Source organism: Tenebrio molitor, chromosome 1 (assembly GCF_963966145.1).
Source record: "Tenebrio molitor chromosome 1, icTenMoli1.1, whole genome shotgun sequence".
Classification (NCBI taxonomy): domain Eukaryota; kingdom Metazoa; phylum Arthropoda; class Insecta; order Coleoptera; family Tenebrionidae; genus Tenebrio; species Tenebrio molitor.
In genome coordinates this window covers 42,172,627-42,191,652 of record NC_091046.1, presented here as the reverse complement: position 1 = coordinate 42,191,652, position 19,026 = coordinate 42,172,627, and the positions used below count along the sequence as shown (strand labels likewise).

General features: G+C 38.6%; 3 protein-coding genes and 1 long non-coding RNA gene across 7 annotated transcripts; 2 read left to right on the top strand and 2 right to left on the bottom strand.

Annotated features, from left to right (window-relative positions):
- Positions 1–452: 452 nt before the first annotated feature.
- Positions 453–3,976, top strand: CNMa (CNMamide). Of its 3 annotated transcripts, none has more exons than XM_069049167.1 (3): positions 453–818; positions 3,264–3,439; positions 3,633–3,976. In XM_069049167.1, exons 1-3 carry the CDS (start codon positions 660–662, stop codon positions 3,652–3,654), a joined length of 357 nt encoding a protein of 118 aa, XP_068905268.1. In that variant the 5' UTR covers positions 453–659; the 3' UTR covers positions 3,655–3,976. The 3 variants fall into 3 exon arrangements, with proteins under 3 accessions (XP_068905268.1, XP_068905271.1, XP_068905261.1); XM_069049170.1 differs by having other exon boundaries at positions 454–818; positions 3,264–3,357; XM_069049160.1 differs by having other exon boundaries at positions 457–818; positions 3,264–3,435.
- Positions 3,938–14,892, bottom strand: LOC138131877 (annexin B9-like). 2 transcript variants are annotated; one of them, XM_069049141.1, is made up of 6 exons: positions 14,739–14,892; positions 14,154–14,204; positions 8,247–8,628; positions 7,848–8,174; positions 7,615–7,796; positions 3,938–4,306 (listed from the first exon to the last, which is right to left on the bottom strand). In XM_069049141.1, exons 2-6 carry the CDS (start codon positions 14,181–14,183, stop codon positions 4,253–4,255), a joined length of 975 nt encoding a protein of 324 aa, XP_068905242.1. In that variant the 5' UTR covers positions 14,184–14,204; positions 14,739–14,892; the 3' UTR covers positions 3,938–4,252. The 2 variants fall into 2 exon arrangements, with proteins under 2 accessions (XP_068905242.1, XP_068905250.1); XM_069049149.1 differs by having other exon boundaries at positions 3,938–4,474; positions 14,739–14,890.
- LOC138131921 (uncharacterized) lies at positions 13,117–14,695 on the top strand. Its single transcript, XR_011159947.1, has 2 exons — positions 13,117–13,196; positions 13,249–14,695. It is a non-coding gene; the product is annotated as an uncharacterized lncRNA (long non-coding RNA).
- An 856-nt stretch (positions 14,893–15,748) lies between the features above and the next one.
- pix (ATP-binding cassette sub-family E member 1 pix) lies at positions 15,749–18,956 on the bottom strand. The gene is made up of 7 exons (XM_069049106.1): positions 18,871–18,956; positions 18,522–18,772; positions 17,860–18,470; positions 16,887–17,008; positions 16,432–16,832; positions 16,186–16,382; positions 15,749–16,135 (listed from the first exon to the last, which is right to left on the bottom strand). The coding sequence occupies exons 2-7, from the start codon at positions 18,732–18,734 to the stop codon at positions 15,853–15,855; spliced, it is 1,827 nt and encodes a 608-aa protein (XP_068905207.1). The 5' UTR covers positions 18,735–18,772; positions 18,871–18,956; the 3' UTR covers positions 15,749–15,852.
- Positions 18,957–19,026: the final 70 nt, after the last annotated feature.

The following is a 19,026-nucleotide window of genomic DNA, read 5'->3' as shown; positions in this document are numbered from 1 at the left end:
TGGGGGTTGGAAATTCCTCCTTCGTGTTTACCTCCGATAAAAATACAAAACGGGGGAAGGTTTCGTCTCGTTATTTTTTATTTTCGTGCAAGACCTCGATTCCGAGCGGGCGCTTTTGATCCACCCGGATCGTATAAAGATTTGGGGACATCATGCGTGGCTTCTTCGCTTCCTTTGATCAGCATTTTTTTTCCCAACCCTCGCACTGTATAATTTCGTAATTGATGTGGGCATCGGGAAAGAAAAGGAAAGCGCAGGACTCGTGTCCGGGCCCCCCAGGTGGTGTCGTACGCTCTCCTTTGTGGGGGATGCCATCAGCAGGTACCCAACAATCGTCAACGTGATTTCATTCATACGAGAAATGTGCAAATCTGAATCAGTTGTCGCGAATCTAGCGGGGAGTTTTCTTAGGTCGGCGAGGAAAGAGGGGATAACATATATAAATGTTCGACAAAAATTAATAGCTCGCTATAGTTTCCACCGACACTCTTCGATAAACAAATGTGCAATTGAAGAAATCGGGGCGGATTTGCTTGTAGAATTCTTGCGTCGACCAAGTACACCCAAAGCGGAGGGAACAATCTCCTTCTGAAGTTGTTCGCCGGCTGGGACCAGTTGGTTTTTGTTTTTCGTTTTTGGACGGTTTCGATTAATTTGAGATGCGAATTGCGTTCGGGGTGATTTTCGTAACGGGAATTTTCGGAGGATTCTTCGGCGACAACGCTTCCGCCTCGCCGGTGCACCACCACCACGTCATCTCCAAAGACCTCGACGACAACACCGTCGACAAGATGAACAAGCCTTATATCTCGATCTCGGTGAGTTTCACGACAAGCCTCGTATCGTTCTTCTTTGACCGAGGCGATGATCATCTTCGGACCATCTTCTGATTGCAACACGACGTTCGAGAGTGCCGTTCGACAGTTCGGGAAATTCGACGGGAAACTGGCTCGAGTGAACTTGAAAAGAAAAATTGTCAAGGCGATTGATTGCTTGCAGCGTCGCTCCGTCTACACGGACTCTGGCGCGGTTTACAATCAGTAATTAGGATTCTGCACACGTTTACACGTGTACTACTATTTGAAATTCGAGATTCGACACTTCAGATCAACGTCGTTTTTTAAATTGTGTAAATCGGAGTCAGAGTGCGGTGTAAACGTGCGCAACGCTTATTTATTTTACAATCGCTCGAATTGTTTGCGCTATTTTCTTGAGCCTTTTACGACTCGATGCGATTCGTTTGTTTCGCTTTATTATTGTTATATTTTTTGCACAACGTTTTCCGCGAAATTACGACAAACGCTAACGTCAGGGTTGCTTGGCAATAATGTAGCCCAGGTAACGCGATGTGGTCTGCTTTTAAGTCGCGTCACGTGGTACGGCGTTTGTCGCATTTCCGACATATGCAGAAAGTTTCATAAATCAGCGGAAAAATGAAACATTAATGGAGTGTAATTTTTTTTTAATTCTGATGCTTTACAAAGTGGAGTAATCGATATGTAGGGTGAGCCGCAATTTTTTTTGTTTTATTCCTGTTGTATCTGTTACGATATAAAAATCGACACATCTCGAATGTTAAGTTTTTAACAGTTTGGATTTCATCCAAAAAAGTTTCTGAATTAGGATTCAGATGGTCCAGCCTGTATATTTTAAAAAAATTTGAAATATTGTAAAAACAGCATTAAGCGTAATATGTACATTAAAAAAATTAAGAGAAAAATTAATTGCATTAACTTACTGTAGAATTTAAATTTTTTATTCAGGTTTAACAGGTTTCTAATATTTTATTTAGAAAAAAAAACGCTTTTACTACATTTAATTCTTCTAAGGTCTTTAATCTTTATTTTTAAATTAGCCTACATTAACTAAATAAAAAGTCATTTCCCCATTATAATGTGGCCACAATACAAAAAGTAAGAGTGAAGGCTATTTTAGAAACACTCGGTGTATAAAGTTTCTACACCCTTCTCTATAATGCAGGGACTTCCCCTATTTCTAACAATTTTTCTACAATATTCCTGTTTTAAATTTTTTTTATCATAGTTCTAGATCTAGACAATTATGAAAACATTTCACGTTTTGGATATTTTCATATTTTTCCGAATATTTTTTATAATTTTTTTAATCGTTAATATTTAGGCACTAACAGAATCAAATTGTAAAAAATTACAATATTAAAATATGTAGTTATTTGTGTATCAAGGCCAAAAAGTGCATCTTTTTCGACCGAGTCTGAGTGTTTCGGCCGAGGCGCAGCCGAGGCTTGAACAGACGAGGACAAAAGGCACTTTTTGGCAGAGATGCACATTAAATTTTTTAGGCAAGTCACGAACTACTTATAAAACAAAAGACATTATTGGAAAATTAAAAATTTATTTTGTATCTACCTTTTTCAAATAGATAAACTTATTATGTAATATTGTAATATATACATATTAACGATTTTCTTTAAGTATAGTATTTTTTTATCAGCTTTCCAACAAAACGAGAAATTTATTATTTGCAATACAATCACTTATTTACATAATTTATGGTGATAGGACAATAATTGTTATCGGTTTTGTCGGTTTCGTTGTTAACTTACCAAACAGGTTAACAGATAGCGCCACGGCCACCGTCCGAAAAAGAGTTACTTTTCGTCCGCTTATGAGTACATAAAATTACCGTTTTCAAAGTTGCCTACAAAAGTATTTTAGTAAGAACTACAAATTTTCCGCATTTTTCTATGTTCATAATGTCACGTTTTTAATTTCATTTTTAACTTAACTATCTTAAATATTTTTTTGAACAATTTTTAAACTCGTAACAGGCCCACCCTGCATATAATCGATATCGATAACTTTGAAGGATAAATAATTGTAGCACTATAAAATCGGTAAATAGTTGCTACTCGGTTTTAATTTATTGTTTTAACATTTCGTTGGTGATCTCATTTTCGTTTTGAAATAAATTATGATAAAAATTTAAGAGAATTATTACACGTAATTAACGCTAAGTGGTAATAACAGACGGACCAGTTTGGGCAACAATAAATAATATATAATAATTATTATTAATAATTTAGCGAAACGCAGCAACCGTATCAGTGACCTTATTGATTAACGCCGCCGAGACCCCCTCCCACGTGCAAATTAATTAAGTCGACTTGTTTACACGTTTTATAATAATTAAAATTTTTATCAAGTGTCCGTCTCTAGTGATACGAAATTGTGTACGCTTCGGTGTTAAGTTAAAAAGGCTTAATAATATTTTTTTTGTTGCAGCACGATCGAGCAGACAACAGCGACAAAGCAGATGTGATAACCCGAGTCCAAAAAGTATTTGTCGATAGTCCGAAAAGCAACGTGAGCAAAAATGGTAAGCAGCAAAAAACGAAACAAACGGCCTACTTGCTGGTCAAAACAATGCGCCAGAGAAACAAGAGATACATCAGTTGTAAGTAAGAGCCCATTTCTCAAATTCACGTAACCTCATCGACCCTCACGTAACCCCTCTCGAGGGTGTCTCGTTGCGTAAACCGTTCGCCCTCGAGTCGCTCAAATTCGCAATCAGTCATCGATCCCTCATCAAGACATCAGGCATTTGGAAGGTGGAGAGGTGGGCGGCGACATAACAGACGACATTTGTTCCAGATCTCACGCTCTGCCATTTTAAGATTTGCAACATGGGTCGCAAACGAACCACCCGATATTTTCACATGATAAGGAGGTTGGATAACGAGTCGTAAATTGTCCGTCGTTAGGAACAATCTAGATTTTATTTGTATACCGTCATCGCCGATGTGGCGCAATCAAGCCAGGTGTGACCTCCCGAGTTGAGGTCTCGTCGTTCTTGGCTTGGTTCGGCGAACGACCTGAAAGCGACGGGCTCGCCAGAGCCTGCACCCTATTATTTATATTTATTATTTATGTATTGATTTGTAATTATTGAAACAGTGTTAACAGTATTTTAAATATAGTTTTAATTTTAAGCACCACTTAAGCACATTTATAAACAGTTATTACAAAAAAGTTTTTAATGTTTGAACTTCAGATACATATAAAAAGAAAGGAAAAAAAACGAAATGCCCACACCTCTCTTGACAACGTTTAAAAATGTTCTCAACAATACAAACTATTAGTAACATCATAAATACTCCATTATAAATATAAAGCTCTGAGTTTTTTAAGGCCACTAAACTAAGATCTAGAATTGAATACAATACAAGCTTAATAATTGAATCTTCCGAGTTGTGTAGTCCTGCACTGGCCACTTAGCCAGCTGTTAAAGTTACCAACATATACTTGAAATCGCCGCCGAAATCATCCTGTAATGAATAGAAAAAACACGTTGAGTGCCGGTTATTGGGACCATATTTTTTTATGTGAATGGCAGTATGATGAAGCTATAGTAATGGTGCGTTTTACAGAGAGGTAGAGGTGAATTAGTCAACCACGGCCAGGAGGACTCTCTTGTAGTCTCCGGAGGTGTCGCCCTGGAAAGTACAGATCAGTCACTAGAAGCCCATGCATTAAATACAAGCGTTAAACAAACCCACACCGGTTAATTCAAATTAAAAACTAACTCTGCTAAGCTAACTACTACAGTCTGGTCGAGGTTATTTACAGTTTGGGTGGTGTCAAACGCTCTTTTATTATATTTACAATTCCATACGATCACGTGGCAAAAATTAAAATAAATTAATAAAAAGCTTCTAAGAAAGCAACACACTTTGAATTAATTCGTTTTTGTTACAACTATTACTGGAATTTGTTTTAAAAAGAAAAAATCTGGGGTCTTTTTTTATTTTGACATATCTGGATATGTTGGCTGTACTGGGTGATTCTATGACTCTCACGTAATGTGACTCTCGCTGTCTTTTTGTGTCTCGTCTGTCACAAAAGGCAGATACAATGTTGTATAATTGACAAGGCACAAATTAATCCGTTGTGATTATTTTACTATAATTTCAGGTGCTCTAATTTTGTCGGAAATGAACTTAAACTTTCTGTTTTCAAATCAAGTCGATACTTATTAAAAGCAACAGACCTACGTACCTGATGTGATAAATATAGGATTCGAAAAAGGTAAAAACGTACAGGTTTCGAAAAGGAGTTCTTTTCGATACCGGGTTCAGGAACATTTACTTAAATTTTTACCTAATGTTGGCAGTAACTGATAGTCGTGGCTACGTGATTATTTTACACTTTAAATTCAAAACTTGAATTGTTCGTCTAGTTACTACCAATGTTACCAACCGTTTATATTTGCCAAATATAATTTTCCTAACATTATGTTTTGAACTTTTTTTTTGTTTAAAATAGGGGCAAAATAGAAAAAATATTGTATTACACACGTTTTATAAGCGATTTTGTCGCACTTGTTTGCTTTGTAGCATTCCTCGCTGCGCTAGCCGTGCTCTAAAAAACGCGTGCGACAAAATGCTGTCTTATAAAACTTGTATAATAAATTACTATTATTTGTTTGCTTGAATGTACGGATCCACTTTTTCTGCTACATATTCCGAAGTCCTTTCGCCGACAGTTACGTTACGTTTTTTCACAAAGAATTTTATTTTTATACTGATGTACAAAAAGTATTGTAACAATAATAAAGTACCTAAGTGATAATTATTGACGATGTTTTTCTTTTATGATAACGCTGCATGCCAAAGAACTCTTCTCCAATGCAAATGAAAACATTCTTTTGAAAGCAGTTTTGTGGAATTGAGTTGCTCTAAATTATATTCTCGTTGGTAAAATCCAAAACTTTGAAACATTTTGTTAACTTTGCTGACCACGGCGGAAAATGAAATAATTTCGGCAGCGATTAGATTGAATTCCATCTTGTTGAAACTAAATATTAGCAGTGACATTATGAAATGATAAAGTGAACCCAATAATGTTTGTTGAGCAGTTGCTAAATTATTCTGTAACGAACATTTTACACAGAGAAAAATAACATAACTGTGGCTTTTTGTAAGAAAAATGAGCATTTAAGAGAAGAATAAATTAAAACATTGTCAAAAATATACTTGTGTGACTAAATTCATTTTTTAAGAATGGTAGAGAGTATAAGGCATTCACGATCTTTTTGGGACCGAGTTGGCTATGGCCATCCAGTGATTTTGTTGGCAATACCTCGGTGATAACTAAATTCCCTTAAGGAAATTGACACTTTTTGTGTTAGGTTAGGTTGTTTTCAGTTTAGGGTTATATTTTCTGAATAGGTACATTGTTGCCGGATCTCTTGAATCTGATCTGTTATTTTTAAATTAAATTAAATCGTTTAATACCAATTTTTTATCGTATCAAATTATTTTGGCAATTTTGACTGTTCCTTTGACGGAAATTTAAATTATTTTTACATGCTTACTAAATCATTTAGTTTCTTACGTATATTAAAATAATAAATCTGGCAATCCGGTGGCAAGAAAATGTCGAACAGACACTGACAGAAAAAAAAATTGCATCCGTTGCATCACTGAGTCAGTTAGTCCAACATGAAAAGAAAAAATCATAGCCAACTCGGTCCCAAAAAGATCGTGAATGCATAATAGTGTCAAAATGTATAGAAATTCTAAAATAAAAATTTGTGGGAAACAACTATGTAAAATAAATGGAAAAGTGGATTCCGTTGCTTTTCATAAAGAATTATGCAACATGATTAACAAAAAAGAGATAAGGGCTGTCATAGAAAAAAAGTTCTGAAAACATGTGGCTCAGCGTCAATCGTACCAACAGCGACAACGAAAATAAGTTTTGCCAAAACTCCAACAAACAAGATTGTGTATAGTAAACTCAATAACCTTTTTCTTCGTTCATTTCGAAAATAGGATTCTATCATGAATAATTTATGTTCTTAAATGAAAACTTTTTTTAACTGTGTAGTTTACTTGTGACAGTTTATTAAATTACGCCGCAGGTTTTCAGAAATGTTGTTTTCCATAACCGCTCTTTATCTCCTTTTTGTTTTATAATTTATAGCTATCGTAAGTATTTCTCACATCCTGGTATACTATGGAAATTTCCGGGTACAATAGTGTACATACACTATTTTTAAAAAAACGTGATTAACTGGTTGCCTACAAACAAGGTACTTGCAAATTATAGAATTTTAAATTGACAAGAATTCTCTCAAATCATCTTGCATGAGGTAGTCGCGAAAAAAAAATCTCTCATAGTGCCAAAATTACACTTTGAAAATGATAAACAATAAAAAAGTGACAAGTGTGGGCTGTAAAATGTACAGTTATAAAGCACAGTCAACTAGGATGTTTTATAATAATAATAAACACCGCGATTAAATTGTTTGTAAAGGAACATTTAAACTGCTTTTAATCTTTTATTGTTAAACCATTGTTGCTATAACTTCAAGTGTCAGAAAATCACTTTGTTTGAAATGTTTTCAAAGTGAGCACAAGTGAAGCTTCTTTTGTTATCTCGATTAGTTCATTATTGTCTTTTGTTACTGTAAGCCCTACACATCGCTATTGTTGTTAGAGCGTGTACTTAGAAGAGGACCCTTTAGGATTTGGGTCAGTTTCGGTTAACCCTCAACCTACTCGTCAGAAACGTTTAGTCCCAAGATAGTTTTAGTCTTATTAGTGTCTACTTTAGCTTTCGTGACACTTACGGAAATCCAGCTTTCCAGAGTTTTCCCGTATTTGTCCAAGAAGGCCTGTTTGATGTCTGCGAGGTCGATTTCAGATCTAGAGACGACGATTCGGATTAAAGTCTTGTCGTTGGTTCCCAGTCCGGCCATGCTGTCGTGCAGACGCTCGGCGAAGTATCCAACTTTGCTTTTGACGCACTTGACTGCAACGATTATTTTATGAAAAAGTCGCGGCTCCCACGAGAAATTCTTACCGATGCCGAGCAGGCCCTTCTCGATGCTCCCCGAGAACTCCTTCTTGATGGCACTTTCGATGTCGTGACCCGCCAGTCTCTCGTACTCGGCGAAGGTGGCCCTGAGTTGTTGGTAGCTCCGCGTGATCAAAATGGAATTGAACTGGGACTCTTCCGTCCCCCATTGGCCCTCACCGGCGCCGATCAGCGCCTCGGCGTCGGCGGTCGCTTGGGCTTCGTTGACTCCTTGGTTCTCATCGCGGTTGGCTTGGCACAGCGACACCAACAGCCGCTTGAAGTGCCCCGAAGAGTCACCCTTCAAGTCAGATTCCAGGGACTTTCCGTAGGCTGCAACACGTCCACGATTAATCAAATGTCACCGGGGTCAACCGTCCACGAACTGGTCGCGTAGTTACTCACTGTTCTCGTAGAACTGGCTTATCGTCCTGATGCCGTAGTTCGACAGAGTGCACAAGATCTCGATGATGGCCTCCTCGTCGGTCCCCATGCCCTCGACGGCGTCGTGCAGCTCTTTGGCGTAGAACTGGGGCAGCGGCGTCATCAGCGCCACGATCACATCCTCGAATTTACCCCCGAGTTCCTTCTTCAGCTCGGAGATCAGGTCCTTGCCGTAGGAGGTCTTGAAGGTTTCGGCGATCTCGAGTCGTTGGACGATTCCCCTGCGGGCTAGGACGTCGATGATCACCTTTTCGTCGGCTCCGAAACCTTTCATCGCCTTCTTGAGGGTGGCGGCATCCTCCACGGGGTCGAAAGGTTCGGCCGGGTACACGGTGGGAGTGCACTGGAATTCGCAATAAATTCGTTTCAATCGATGCGACAAACAGAGCGTGGGCGGGAAAAGGACAATTGAGAATGTTTTCGGAATTAGTCAACGGTCTGGCCTTGTGGGATACGCTAAATGCATTATTCATGGACGGGTTTAGTGGAATTTTTTAGATAGTGCAAGGGTAATAAAAGATAAAAATGAAAGATAATGCTAATAAGAATAGTGAATGCAAATGGCGAAAACGCAAACATTTTTTTCTAGTGATTATTGAATATGGTTGGTATCGATCGATAGTAAATGTCAGTGTTAAATGTGATATGATTTGAATCTGAATCCATGTTTTGGATCAAAATAAACTACTAAGGGGGTAAATTATTATTGTAATATAAGCCGAAATTGCATGTTACACTCGTTTCACAAGACATATTGTCGAACTAAACCCTCTCGTTCGTACTCGTATAACAATATAATTATTTTTACACCACCATAAAAACTGTTGTTTTTTCGAATCGATATTATGCATATTACATAAAAGGGATTAAAGTGCATCTTTTCGTCGTGTAAATTTATTTGGACGGCCGCTGCGAGGGTAGTAATAACACGAGGGATGAAAAATCACTTCAGCTCCATGATATACAGGATGTCTCAGCTAAGATTTTCGAGCCTAATATCTCGGTTATTTGCCAACGGATTTTTATGAAATTTAAAATGCAGATATTTTGGACCGTGAAGGTTCAATTAGTAATAATAAAATTACCTCAAGTTAAAAAATGTAATTTTAACACATGTTTCCTTTATCGAAAATTATGCGCGATTATTATTAGATTGTTAAACATTAAAAAATAGGGGTCTACACAAACAATTAAGTAAATCACTTGTCTGATTCAACGAAAAGATTTGATTTTGTCGTTAAAAATTTAATGTAAAATTTGAACAGTTACCTTTTGAAACAATTGATGAAAGATTGCCAAGAAACATTTTGTACACCCTTTAAAATCTGTCAAAATTGGGCGCGCTTTATTAGAAACGTCAAATTGTGTAAATTTATTGAAAATACTCTAAAAATAGACTACAGCAGCAGAAATTTCAATATTGTTGAAAAAGGAAAAAAATTTGCCTATGGAGAGTGTCGTAAGAACTTCAATGATACAGTTCGTTTTCTCGTGGAACACTATCCCAATGTAGGCTTTACAAAATGTAAGGTTAAGAGAGTCGTCAATTTATTTGAAGACACAGGAAGCGTACGTGAACTAAATTACCTTACTAAAATATCCCGATCGTGTTTTAGCCCTTTATGGAAGAATTAAAGCATCCAGTATAATAAATTACGTCCAAATGTTGTCTTTAACTTTGTAAGTGTTTGTAAGGTTAGCAGGATAAACGTCAAATATATCACCTGCGCTTCTGCGAAAAGGGATGACCCAAATTCGGCAAATTGCGCGTTTGTTTCATACGCGTCTACGTTTTTGTATTTGTAGCCACGTTTAACACAGTTTTTTGCTTTTTTTTGCACACCAGACATCTTTCAAGGACGAGTTTTTCCCTACAGCATTTTTTATTGACGATCAATTTTTTATGTAAATCTTAATTGATTCAACATTTGAAAAAGGCATGTAAAAATTACGTTTTTAAGAGTTGGGTGATTGCATTAATGGGATTTTATTCTTCACCGTCTAAAATATCTGCATTTTAAATTTCACAAAAATCCGCTGGAAAATACCTAACTGAGTTATATCTGCATTTTAAATTTCACAAAAATCCGCTGGAAAATACCTAACTGAGTTATTAGGCTCGAAAGTCTTAGCTGAGACACCTGTATATGCTATTTTTTGCACAACCTTGTATTTTGCTTAATTTGCTACACAAATAAAGAGAATACAAAATGAATTTCTGGTTGAACACTAGACAGTGTTGCTACATTATTACCTTCTCCACCGTGTTCACTCATTTTACATTAATAAAGAACTCTAAATCGGAGAAAGAAAACGCGTGGGATTACAACACTCGCTACACTTCCCACTCGAAAGAAAAAGTACCGCTTCATGCACATGTTGCATGAATGGTATTGCATTTTTTGTTGTTGTTAAAGTAAATGTCGAGTTATTTTCTAGTTGGCTGGATTCTCAATCATTTAAAAAAAGAAAAACAATAAACGATTGCCCACTGATGACAAAACAAAGTCGAAAACGTGAATTTCATGCTCGCTTTAGAAGAAACAGTCTCAATTTTCTCGACAATTAGAAAAGTTAAAAATTTTGGAGGAATTTTCTTTTTGTACGTTTGCTGACCTTAAACTTGTCTTGAACGTTTCCCGCCAAAGTTTAAGCCAATTTATCCAAATTAATGCACAATAAAAAAGTGTTGCCCACACACCTGTACTATTAAGGTTGTTAATTTAAAATAACAATTGATCTCATCTTTATGGCGTCCGGTTTTTTGAAAAACTCGCTGAACACGACGGTCGCCAAATTTATTCCTTTAACGAAGCATTGTTTTTTTCTTTTCCTCTGAGGTCTCATCATAAGGTTCTAAGCTCTCGTGTACATAAATCTTAATTTAATTCTCATAATTAAAGAACAGAGACCTCTCGTCGTTAGCAACAATCGAAGGCCAGCGAAGTTGGAGGCCGGATGAGTCGGTCGAGGTCACTCTATTTCACTACAATTTGTCCATTTTTGTTTATTTATCTGAATTATACAACAACAAAAATGCGGGTTGTTGAGAGATAACGAGTGCAACGTGATAGCGGAAAGTTTTCGAATTTGTTCGTTGGAGCGTCCGGGTTGTTGTTTCGGACGGAGGAGAAAACAGGTCATCGGTTAATGCAGTTCACGTGGACTCGCCCCTTCACATTTAATCACCCCTGCTCACACCTTTTAGACGCCACTTTATGTGAAACTGGGCCAACCCAGTTGCCAACAAGGCTCACAAAGGTGGGGTCGATGAATACATTTTTCCCTGATGTTGAACTCGAGCCACCACAATCGGTCAAATGGGGATATTACGTTTGATTCTTCTTGTGTACAAGTCCTCACGTAGAACCAGTTCAACGCAGAAGTGTAAATCTGGTCGGTAGTCCTCAACTTTTTTACGCAACGAATCGGAATGTTCAAATGAAAATTTGGTCGAGAGCGCCTGTCAAAAACTATAGGGCACATTTAGCCGAGGAGCAAACCATTCTCTTTCTGACAGTGCCGTTCGTTCAATTGAAAAAGAACTTTTTTAATTAAAATCGAGCACAATATGAAAAGCAAAGACACATTACAAGTGGTGACAGCTACAAGGTTTCATAAGCTACGACGCACGGAAAATAAGCAGAACTTGAGACAAAGGATTCTTGATCAGATTTTTATTTAGACACTCTGTATAATAGTATCCGAAAATTTCGCAAGATAATTTGGGAAGTGATTGTTCCACGAAAACTCCCACAGTTTGAAAACTACTGTACCGTAAACTGATTGCATATCCCGTTACGATTTGATCAGATAAAAATACCTTTCGATGCATAAGAGATCCGAAGAAAGTAGGACGCGTTGCAACATCTTCACATTTACCAAACTCGATATTTCTCTCATTATTTTTTTATTAATTTGTCGTTACACATGACGATTTGCTGCGGTAAGCTGACTTAAATGATGAGTCAAGGGTACAGAAATTACTCCGACTTGTTTAATGACAGTCATACAAATGAGCAAAATTCCTTCGGCAAGCAGGCTAATTGAAAAATTGGGCGGCTTGTTACACCGTAAAGAAGCTTATTCTTAAATTGTTTTGGAGCTTTTGATTTATCTGTAGAGGTTTTTGTTAAAATATCGTATGATCTTTAAAAAGTCTTTGGATCGCGATAGCAATGAAATGTAAAAACCATCTATGGAATTATTTACTTCTACTGCCTGTAGTTTTTATTGTACTTCAAAATAGCGCTAATCTGTCACGGAACTCATTTAAACATAAACGAAGCGAATAAATCCAATCACCATTTTCAACACGGTTTCCATTACTGTAGTATGATTTAATAATAAAAATTTTATGTTCTCTGAAACATTTTGAATTATAACCTGCTAACTTGAAAGTTGTCAAGTAAATGTCAAAAATAATTGAAATAAATAATTTCATAGATAGCTTGTTAATTCCACGGCAACCCTGATCCAAAGACTTTTTGATCGTACGATATTTACCGAACTAAGAAACTACGAAGTTTCAACGCTAACTAATCACTTCGGGAATCATTTCGTTAAATTGCCCAAAAAACAACAATTTTATTTTTAATTGTGTGTAATTTCCGTTACGTTTTTTAACTCCGGGACTTTCGGAACTAACTGTAATGATGATATATTTGTCCTGGAAAATAACCAGTCCACGCGAGTGTCCCACTGAACACAAAGATTTTTTGTGAAGGTCATTTTTAATTGTGTTGAATATTGTTAAATTTAAATTTTCCCGCATTTTGTGCGTCAATTTGTAAAAACAAAGTGGGTCGAATCTGTCTTTTTACAATTTGACATCCGTCAACGAAATTTGACATAAGATGACATTTGGTGCTTTCCTAGTTTGAATTTTGTACTAATTGGGCGAAAGGTCAGGTCAGAAAGAGTGAAATTAATCGAACAATTTACACGTTAATTTGTGCTGCAGATTAGAATGACTTCGACGTCACTGTCGACAACTCTCCTGGGAAGAAAACACCGATTCGGCTGTTACGAATTTATTCCGAAAAACTCGGAGACTCGGCGATTTTTAACAGATTCTGGGAAAATTGAAGAACTTCCGTTCAATAAATATTTACGCGAGTTACGTAAACTTAACAAATTGATCTCTGTCAAAAATATTATGTGTTGTAACTGTAAGTCGAGGAGTCGAACATTTCCCGTGTTTTTTTGCACTTAGTGCTCTGCGGTACGAATAACTGCATAGTTGAGGCGTGTGATAATGAACGCATCACTGTGTTATGTCTTTACAACATGTTCGCAAATATGTACTCAGCGAGATTTACAACACCTGAAACAGCAACAAGATGACTTCTCGAAATAAAAATAACCGTGATACTGTATCAGATTTGATCCGCTTCGGACAATTTACGCTCGGAGCTTCCCCTTGTTGTTTACAAAATTTCGAATGAATGAGTCTGGACTAGCGCCAAAATGGGGTAAACACAGCGTCGAATGAGTTATAGTTGGTGTTCCACTATTGGAGTATTGATTGTCCTGGATAAGTGGGAAACTGGAAAGTTTCCTTGGTGGTCGATAATGTAATGCCGGTGCAACGTGCATCGAGTCCTCCTCGTTCATTTTCCGAGCGAAAACGCGTCGTTCAATGTCATCGTAATAATCTGGAGTGATTTATTTATAGTTTAAGGATCAAACGGGGTAATTAAAATGGCTAATAAAAAAGCGAGAACCGAACACGCCCACCGGTCGTCGATGAAATTTGAAAAAAGCGTCGCGTTATCGAAGGAACGCATTATCGGGGAGGAAATAGCCGATTAAAAAACCGCAAAACTGGAAGTCGAAATGGGTCGGACAAGTTGAAAATGCACTCACCTTGAATGGATAGTACTGTTGTTGACTCATTTTGGCGTGAAATTCGTGTGACTAGAACAAAACAATTACGTTACACAATTGAAACAGGTACAGGTAACGTCAGTTAGCGAAGTAAGGCTGCACTGGCCTCAAAATGTTCACTCTCCGATAGTTATAATATATATGACATCATCTCTGCGAATAAACACTACATTAGTAATGTTCTTCGAACTGCTGTTAGTAATTCTTTTTTAAGGAGTGACTCCCGGAGTCTACAGAGAGCAGACTTTATCGTGCCTCATCCCTCGGAGTCGCGCTAAGAGGCGGTTATAATTAACTCTGAATAATTGACATAATCTATTTTGGTGACGTCCGTGTCATCGCTTGACCAGAGCGAGCAATCAATCGATTACCGCGACTTCTGGCAAATCGATAAGAACCGTGAATGTTAATTTTAAAAAAACCGATAAGAATTAGCATTGAAACGTCTTCGTTTCGTTGACCTTTATTCTGGTAACGTGCCAGATTACGGCGCCGGCATTTTGATCGCCGGCGTATCCACCGAGTGCACAAAAAAAATATGTTAATGCAGGAAAACTGGCTTACCCTAGGAAATGAAGAGTGCTCAGCAGGAACAAACTGTAATAACAACCGCCGTAGTCACACCCACTCCGGCTTTGCAGGCAGTGAAAGCGGCTGCTGACTATGTTGCTGGTGCAGGACGGGTCTGTGCGCCAGCGTACTTCCAAAATTTTTATTGGTGAAAAGAACGAGCGGCGGTTTTATTGGCGGCAGTCGTCGAGGACGGGGTGGCGCAAATGAGGCGATTTTCGCGTTGTTACGGCCCTGTTAAGCTGTCAACGGCGGGGGTGGATTTGTCTATTGCCACGGAACGTTTCGGGATTTGGAAGGGAGGGGGCGGTTTAGTTTCCAGAACCTTTTTCTCGCATTTGTTGCAGCCACAACAGTTGAAAATAATTTTTTTAGATAAAATCGGAACGATTGTGGTCGTAATGCACCAGAAAACTTGCGCTTAACAATTTTGGGTGATTCATTTGGCGGCAAAAAACCGGTTCTAGGATAAGCAACGATGCGTTATGTGACTTAAGTCGCTTTAATTGTCCTTATGGGATATGTTCTAGAGGGGCGAATTTTAGGGTGCCGATGTTGCGAGCAACATTTTGAAAATAGAGCAGAAATAGGCTTCAAGGACTCGAATTTCTCTTCAAATAAAAATTAAAACTGTGAATGATTCGTTCGGTTCGAGGAAACACGGAAAGATTGTGTTATTCATAGTTTATGCAAAAAATGTGCGAATGATCATACAACGGTCAGTTTTCATTCACGTAGTATAATTGAAGGTTAATCTTCAGCCGCGAGCAATCATGCGAGATGAATGAAACAGGAAGGTGTCAATCAGTGTTGCGTTAGCGACAGGAATTTGAAGCATTGTGGAATTGCGAACGAACGCTTCATTAAACCTTCACCGTGTCAATTATGCCATAAATACTCCCGATTTCTGACAAGTTCTAGTTTTTATGACAGTTATGATGCATTTCCGCCCGTTCGAGGAATCGAGGAAAATTCAATGTTGACAGTAAATAAATGATACGACCTACAATAATCCATTTATTTGCCTTCCACATAGTTTAAAAAAACGGAAACCTGCAAAGAATCGCCGTAATACACAAGTGTTGTTAAAATTAATCCTTAACAAAAATTAATCTTCCAGGAAGAAATACTGTCCCGCCCGTTTCTGCTCCACGTCCTTCACAGATTCTTGCTTGTTTATCCTAGGTCTGAAATTGTTGGGGTCCCGCCTGAACGTGATCCCCAACAACTCCAAAAATCGATTCATCCCGGCCAGGAGCGTCTGGGGGGTGTTGGCCGTCGTCTTCACCGACGGCACTCCCTCGAACACGATGACGCGGTCGGCGAGGTAAGTCGCCATGATGAAATCGTGCTCCACCACGAAGCCTGTCTTCTTGGCGTGCAGAATAAATCTGTAAACGAATCGGATCAGATCTGAGCCGACACCTCGACCCGAACCCACCTTTTGATGACTTTGGCGGCCACCAAACGCTGCTCCGAATCCAAGTAAGCGCTGGGTTCGTCGATAAGGTAGACGTCCGCCGGTTTACCCAAACACAGCGCCAGGGCCACGCGCTGGAGCTCACCACCGGACAAGTTCTGCACCTCTTGGTCGATGATGTCGTCGATCTTCAAGGGTTTGGTCACGTCCGCCATGAACTGCAACACACGATGTAGTGTCGAGAGTTTCCCAAAACGAGAACAGTACCTGGGGATGGATGTAAGCGTCTCGGATCTTCTCGTGGAGGAGTTGTCGGACCAGTCCTTGAGATTTCGGACTGATTTTCTGCGGCTTGTAGCTTATGTGGAGTGTTGGTAGTTCCCCGGAACCTTCGTCCGCCTGCAAATTCCCGGCCAACATCCTGATGAAAGTGGTTTTTCCGGTGCCGTTTTCTCCCAGCAGGACCAAGATCTCCGAGTCGGAAAACTGGCCCCTGACCACGTGCAGTTGGAAATTACCCATGGTTTTCGTCATGGAAGGATACTCGTAGTGGTTCATGCGTTTCACTTCTTCCTCGGTAGCCGATTCGGCCACTTTGAACACCAGAGATTCGTCCCGGAAGCGGAGATTCTCCGTCGGGACAAAACCGTCCAAGAATATGTTTATTCCTAAAATCGCAACGTGTTTTTGGGTAGTTTTTTTTTTCAAATGCATTTATTTACCTTCGCGTACGGAGAAGGGCATGGTGACCACTCCGTAAGCTCCAGGAACTCCATACAAGCAACATATGAAGTCCGACAAGTAGTCCAAGACGCTCAGATCGTGCTCGACCACGATGATGAATCTGAATTTGAAAAAAAAAAATATGAACGATAAGACTACAGGAAAATGTGTGATGCGGGTACACTGTTAAAACGGAACGGATGTGTTTGTTTATGTGACACAAGCATGACACAATCGCAAACAGTTATGGTTTTATGGAATTTTATTTATGAGAAATTCCGCAATTTATAAATAGCACCAATTATAATATAATCATATTATGAGACATAATGAGGGCGAAATCAATTTTATGATAATAGTACCGCTATGTAATCAACAAAATGACAGCAAATAAACATCTGGAATGTTCTATTTTTACATAATATCCAACTGATAGAAAAATTTTATTTCAAATGTCGCAATTTGTAGGTCATAAACACAATTATTATTATTTGATCTCCGACTTTTAATGGACGAAATAAAAACAAAGCAATTGGATGTAAGGGCAACATAAAATCAGTCACGAAAACATATAATTCTGAAAAAATGTGGTCAAAAGGCATCGTGATTGCTTGTTTCGGTCAACGTTGGCCTTGTTTCGTCACCTGTCAAACCAAATGTCAAATGTCATTTATTCACTTCTTAGAACTGACCAGACATGATGGTTTTTATTTTAAATTAATGATTTACGAGGATATTCTTAATTTACATTAAAAATGATGATGAAAGTGAGGTTACGTATCTGGATGTGTCAAAGAATAAGCTCTAAAAAGAGGACTTGCGATGACCAAAATTTTTTTGAGCTTAGTTACGAACCAATCGGCGAAAGGAAGCTTCATATCGGGTACCAAACATAGATGGCGCACGCGCGGTGCAACTGACCTACTCTCGCGTCACCACCTTGCACGTTCAGTTTTTTTCTCTTATACTTACTTATCTGGATGCAATAGTGACCGAATGGTCTGGGCAGCGTTGAGTCTCTGCTTGACGTCCAAATACGAGCTAGGTTCATCAAACATAAAAATATCTCCATCCTGTATGCACACCATGGCGCAGGCAAAACGCTGCAACTCCCCACCGGACAAGGCTTCTATCGTCCTGTCTCGTATATGTGTCAAGTCCAACATTTCACAAATTTCGTCTTGATTGTTAAGTTCGTTTTTCTTGTTCAAAAGCTGCCCCACCGTCCCTTTGACAGCTTTAGGGATCTGGTCGACGTATTGTGGTTTGATTAAAGCTTTCAAGTCATCTTCCAATATCTTTGTGAAGTAGTTTTGCAGTTCGGAGCCTCTGAAATGGCTCAGGATTTCGGTCCAGTCGGGAGGATCAGAGTAGCGGCCCAGATTGGGTTTTTGCTTGCCGGCTAATATCTTCAAGGCGGTCGATTTGCCGATACCGTTGGTACCGACAAGTCCCAAAACTTCACCGGGACGCGGAATCGGTAATCTGTGAAGTTTGAACGAGTTCTTGCCGTAACGATGCGTCGTATCCCTTTCCAAGTTACTGGGAAGATTGATAATCGTGATGGCTTCAAAAGGACATTTCTGCGTGAAAAATTGCATTAATCAAATGTTGGTCGATGTTTGGTGACAAACCTTCACACAAATACCGCAACCGATGCATAACTCTTCTGAAATTGACGCAAGTTTACTGTTCGGTATTACTTCAATACATAATTTGCCCATGCGAACAACAGGGCAGGATTTCTTGCATTCTTGCCTGCATCGTTTCGGTTTGCACTTATCGCTATTTACGATAGCGATTCGTGTTAATTTGTCAGTTTCTTCGGTGGCCTTTCTTCGTGACATGTTAACTTACAATATGTTAAGTTTCAGTGACACCTAACCTAAAAGTCGAGTCGCAAATGAGTACCCAAAAATATCTGCACGTCTTTGGCATGTCTTGTAAATGTTGTTAAATAAGTTTTAGTAATTGTTTACTCACCAGTGATTTAAATTAATGCAAAACAGATAAAGTCTAGGCCGTCAGCACGACCGGCCATGAGGAAAGGATAGGGTGCAGGCCTGCCAACAATAAAATTCCGAATAAACTAAATGGATGTATAATATTGAAACAACAAGTGACTATTTTTAATTGTGC

Excerpts from the sequence above, each read along its gene's own strand:
- CNMa (XM_069049160.1), top strand. The coding sequence starts at position 660 with ATGCGAATTGCGTTCGGGGTGATTTTCGTAACGGGAATTTTCGGAGGA. Across the intron at positions 819-3,263 it reads AGCCTTATATCTCGATCTCG|CACGATCGAGCAGACAACAG; the intron begins GTGAGTTTCACG and ends TTTTTGTTGCAG. Across the intron at positions 3,436-3,632 it reads AAACAAGAGATACATCAGTT|ATCTCACGCTCTGCCATTTT; the intron begins GTAAGTAAGAGC and ends CATTTGTTCCAG.
- LOC138131877 (XM_069049141.1), bottom strand. The coding sequence starts at position 14,183 with ATGAGTCAACAACAGTACTATCCATTCAAG. Across the intron at positions 7,797-7,847 it reads GAAGGGCCTGCTCGGCATCG|TCAAGTGCGTCAAAAGCAAA; the intron begins GTAAGAATTTCT and ends TAATCGTTGCAG. Across the intron at positions 4,307-7,614 it reads CTCTGGAAAGCTGGATTTCC|GATGATTTCGGCGGCGATTT; the intron begins GTAAGTGTCACG and ends TATTCATTACAG.
- pix (XM_069049106.1), bottom strand. The coding sequence starts at position 18,734 with ATGTCACGAAGAAAGGCCACCGAAGAAACTGACAAATTAACACGAATC. Across the intron at positions 16,833-16,886 it reads GCCCTTCTCCGTACGCGAAG|GAATAAACATATTCTTGGAC; the intron begins GTAAATAAATGC and ends TTGCGATTTTAG. Across the intron at positions 16,383-16,431 it reads ACGCTTACATCCATCCCCAG|TTCATGGCGGACGTGACCAA; the intron begins GTACTGTTCTCG and ends CGTGTGTTGCAG.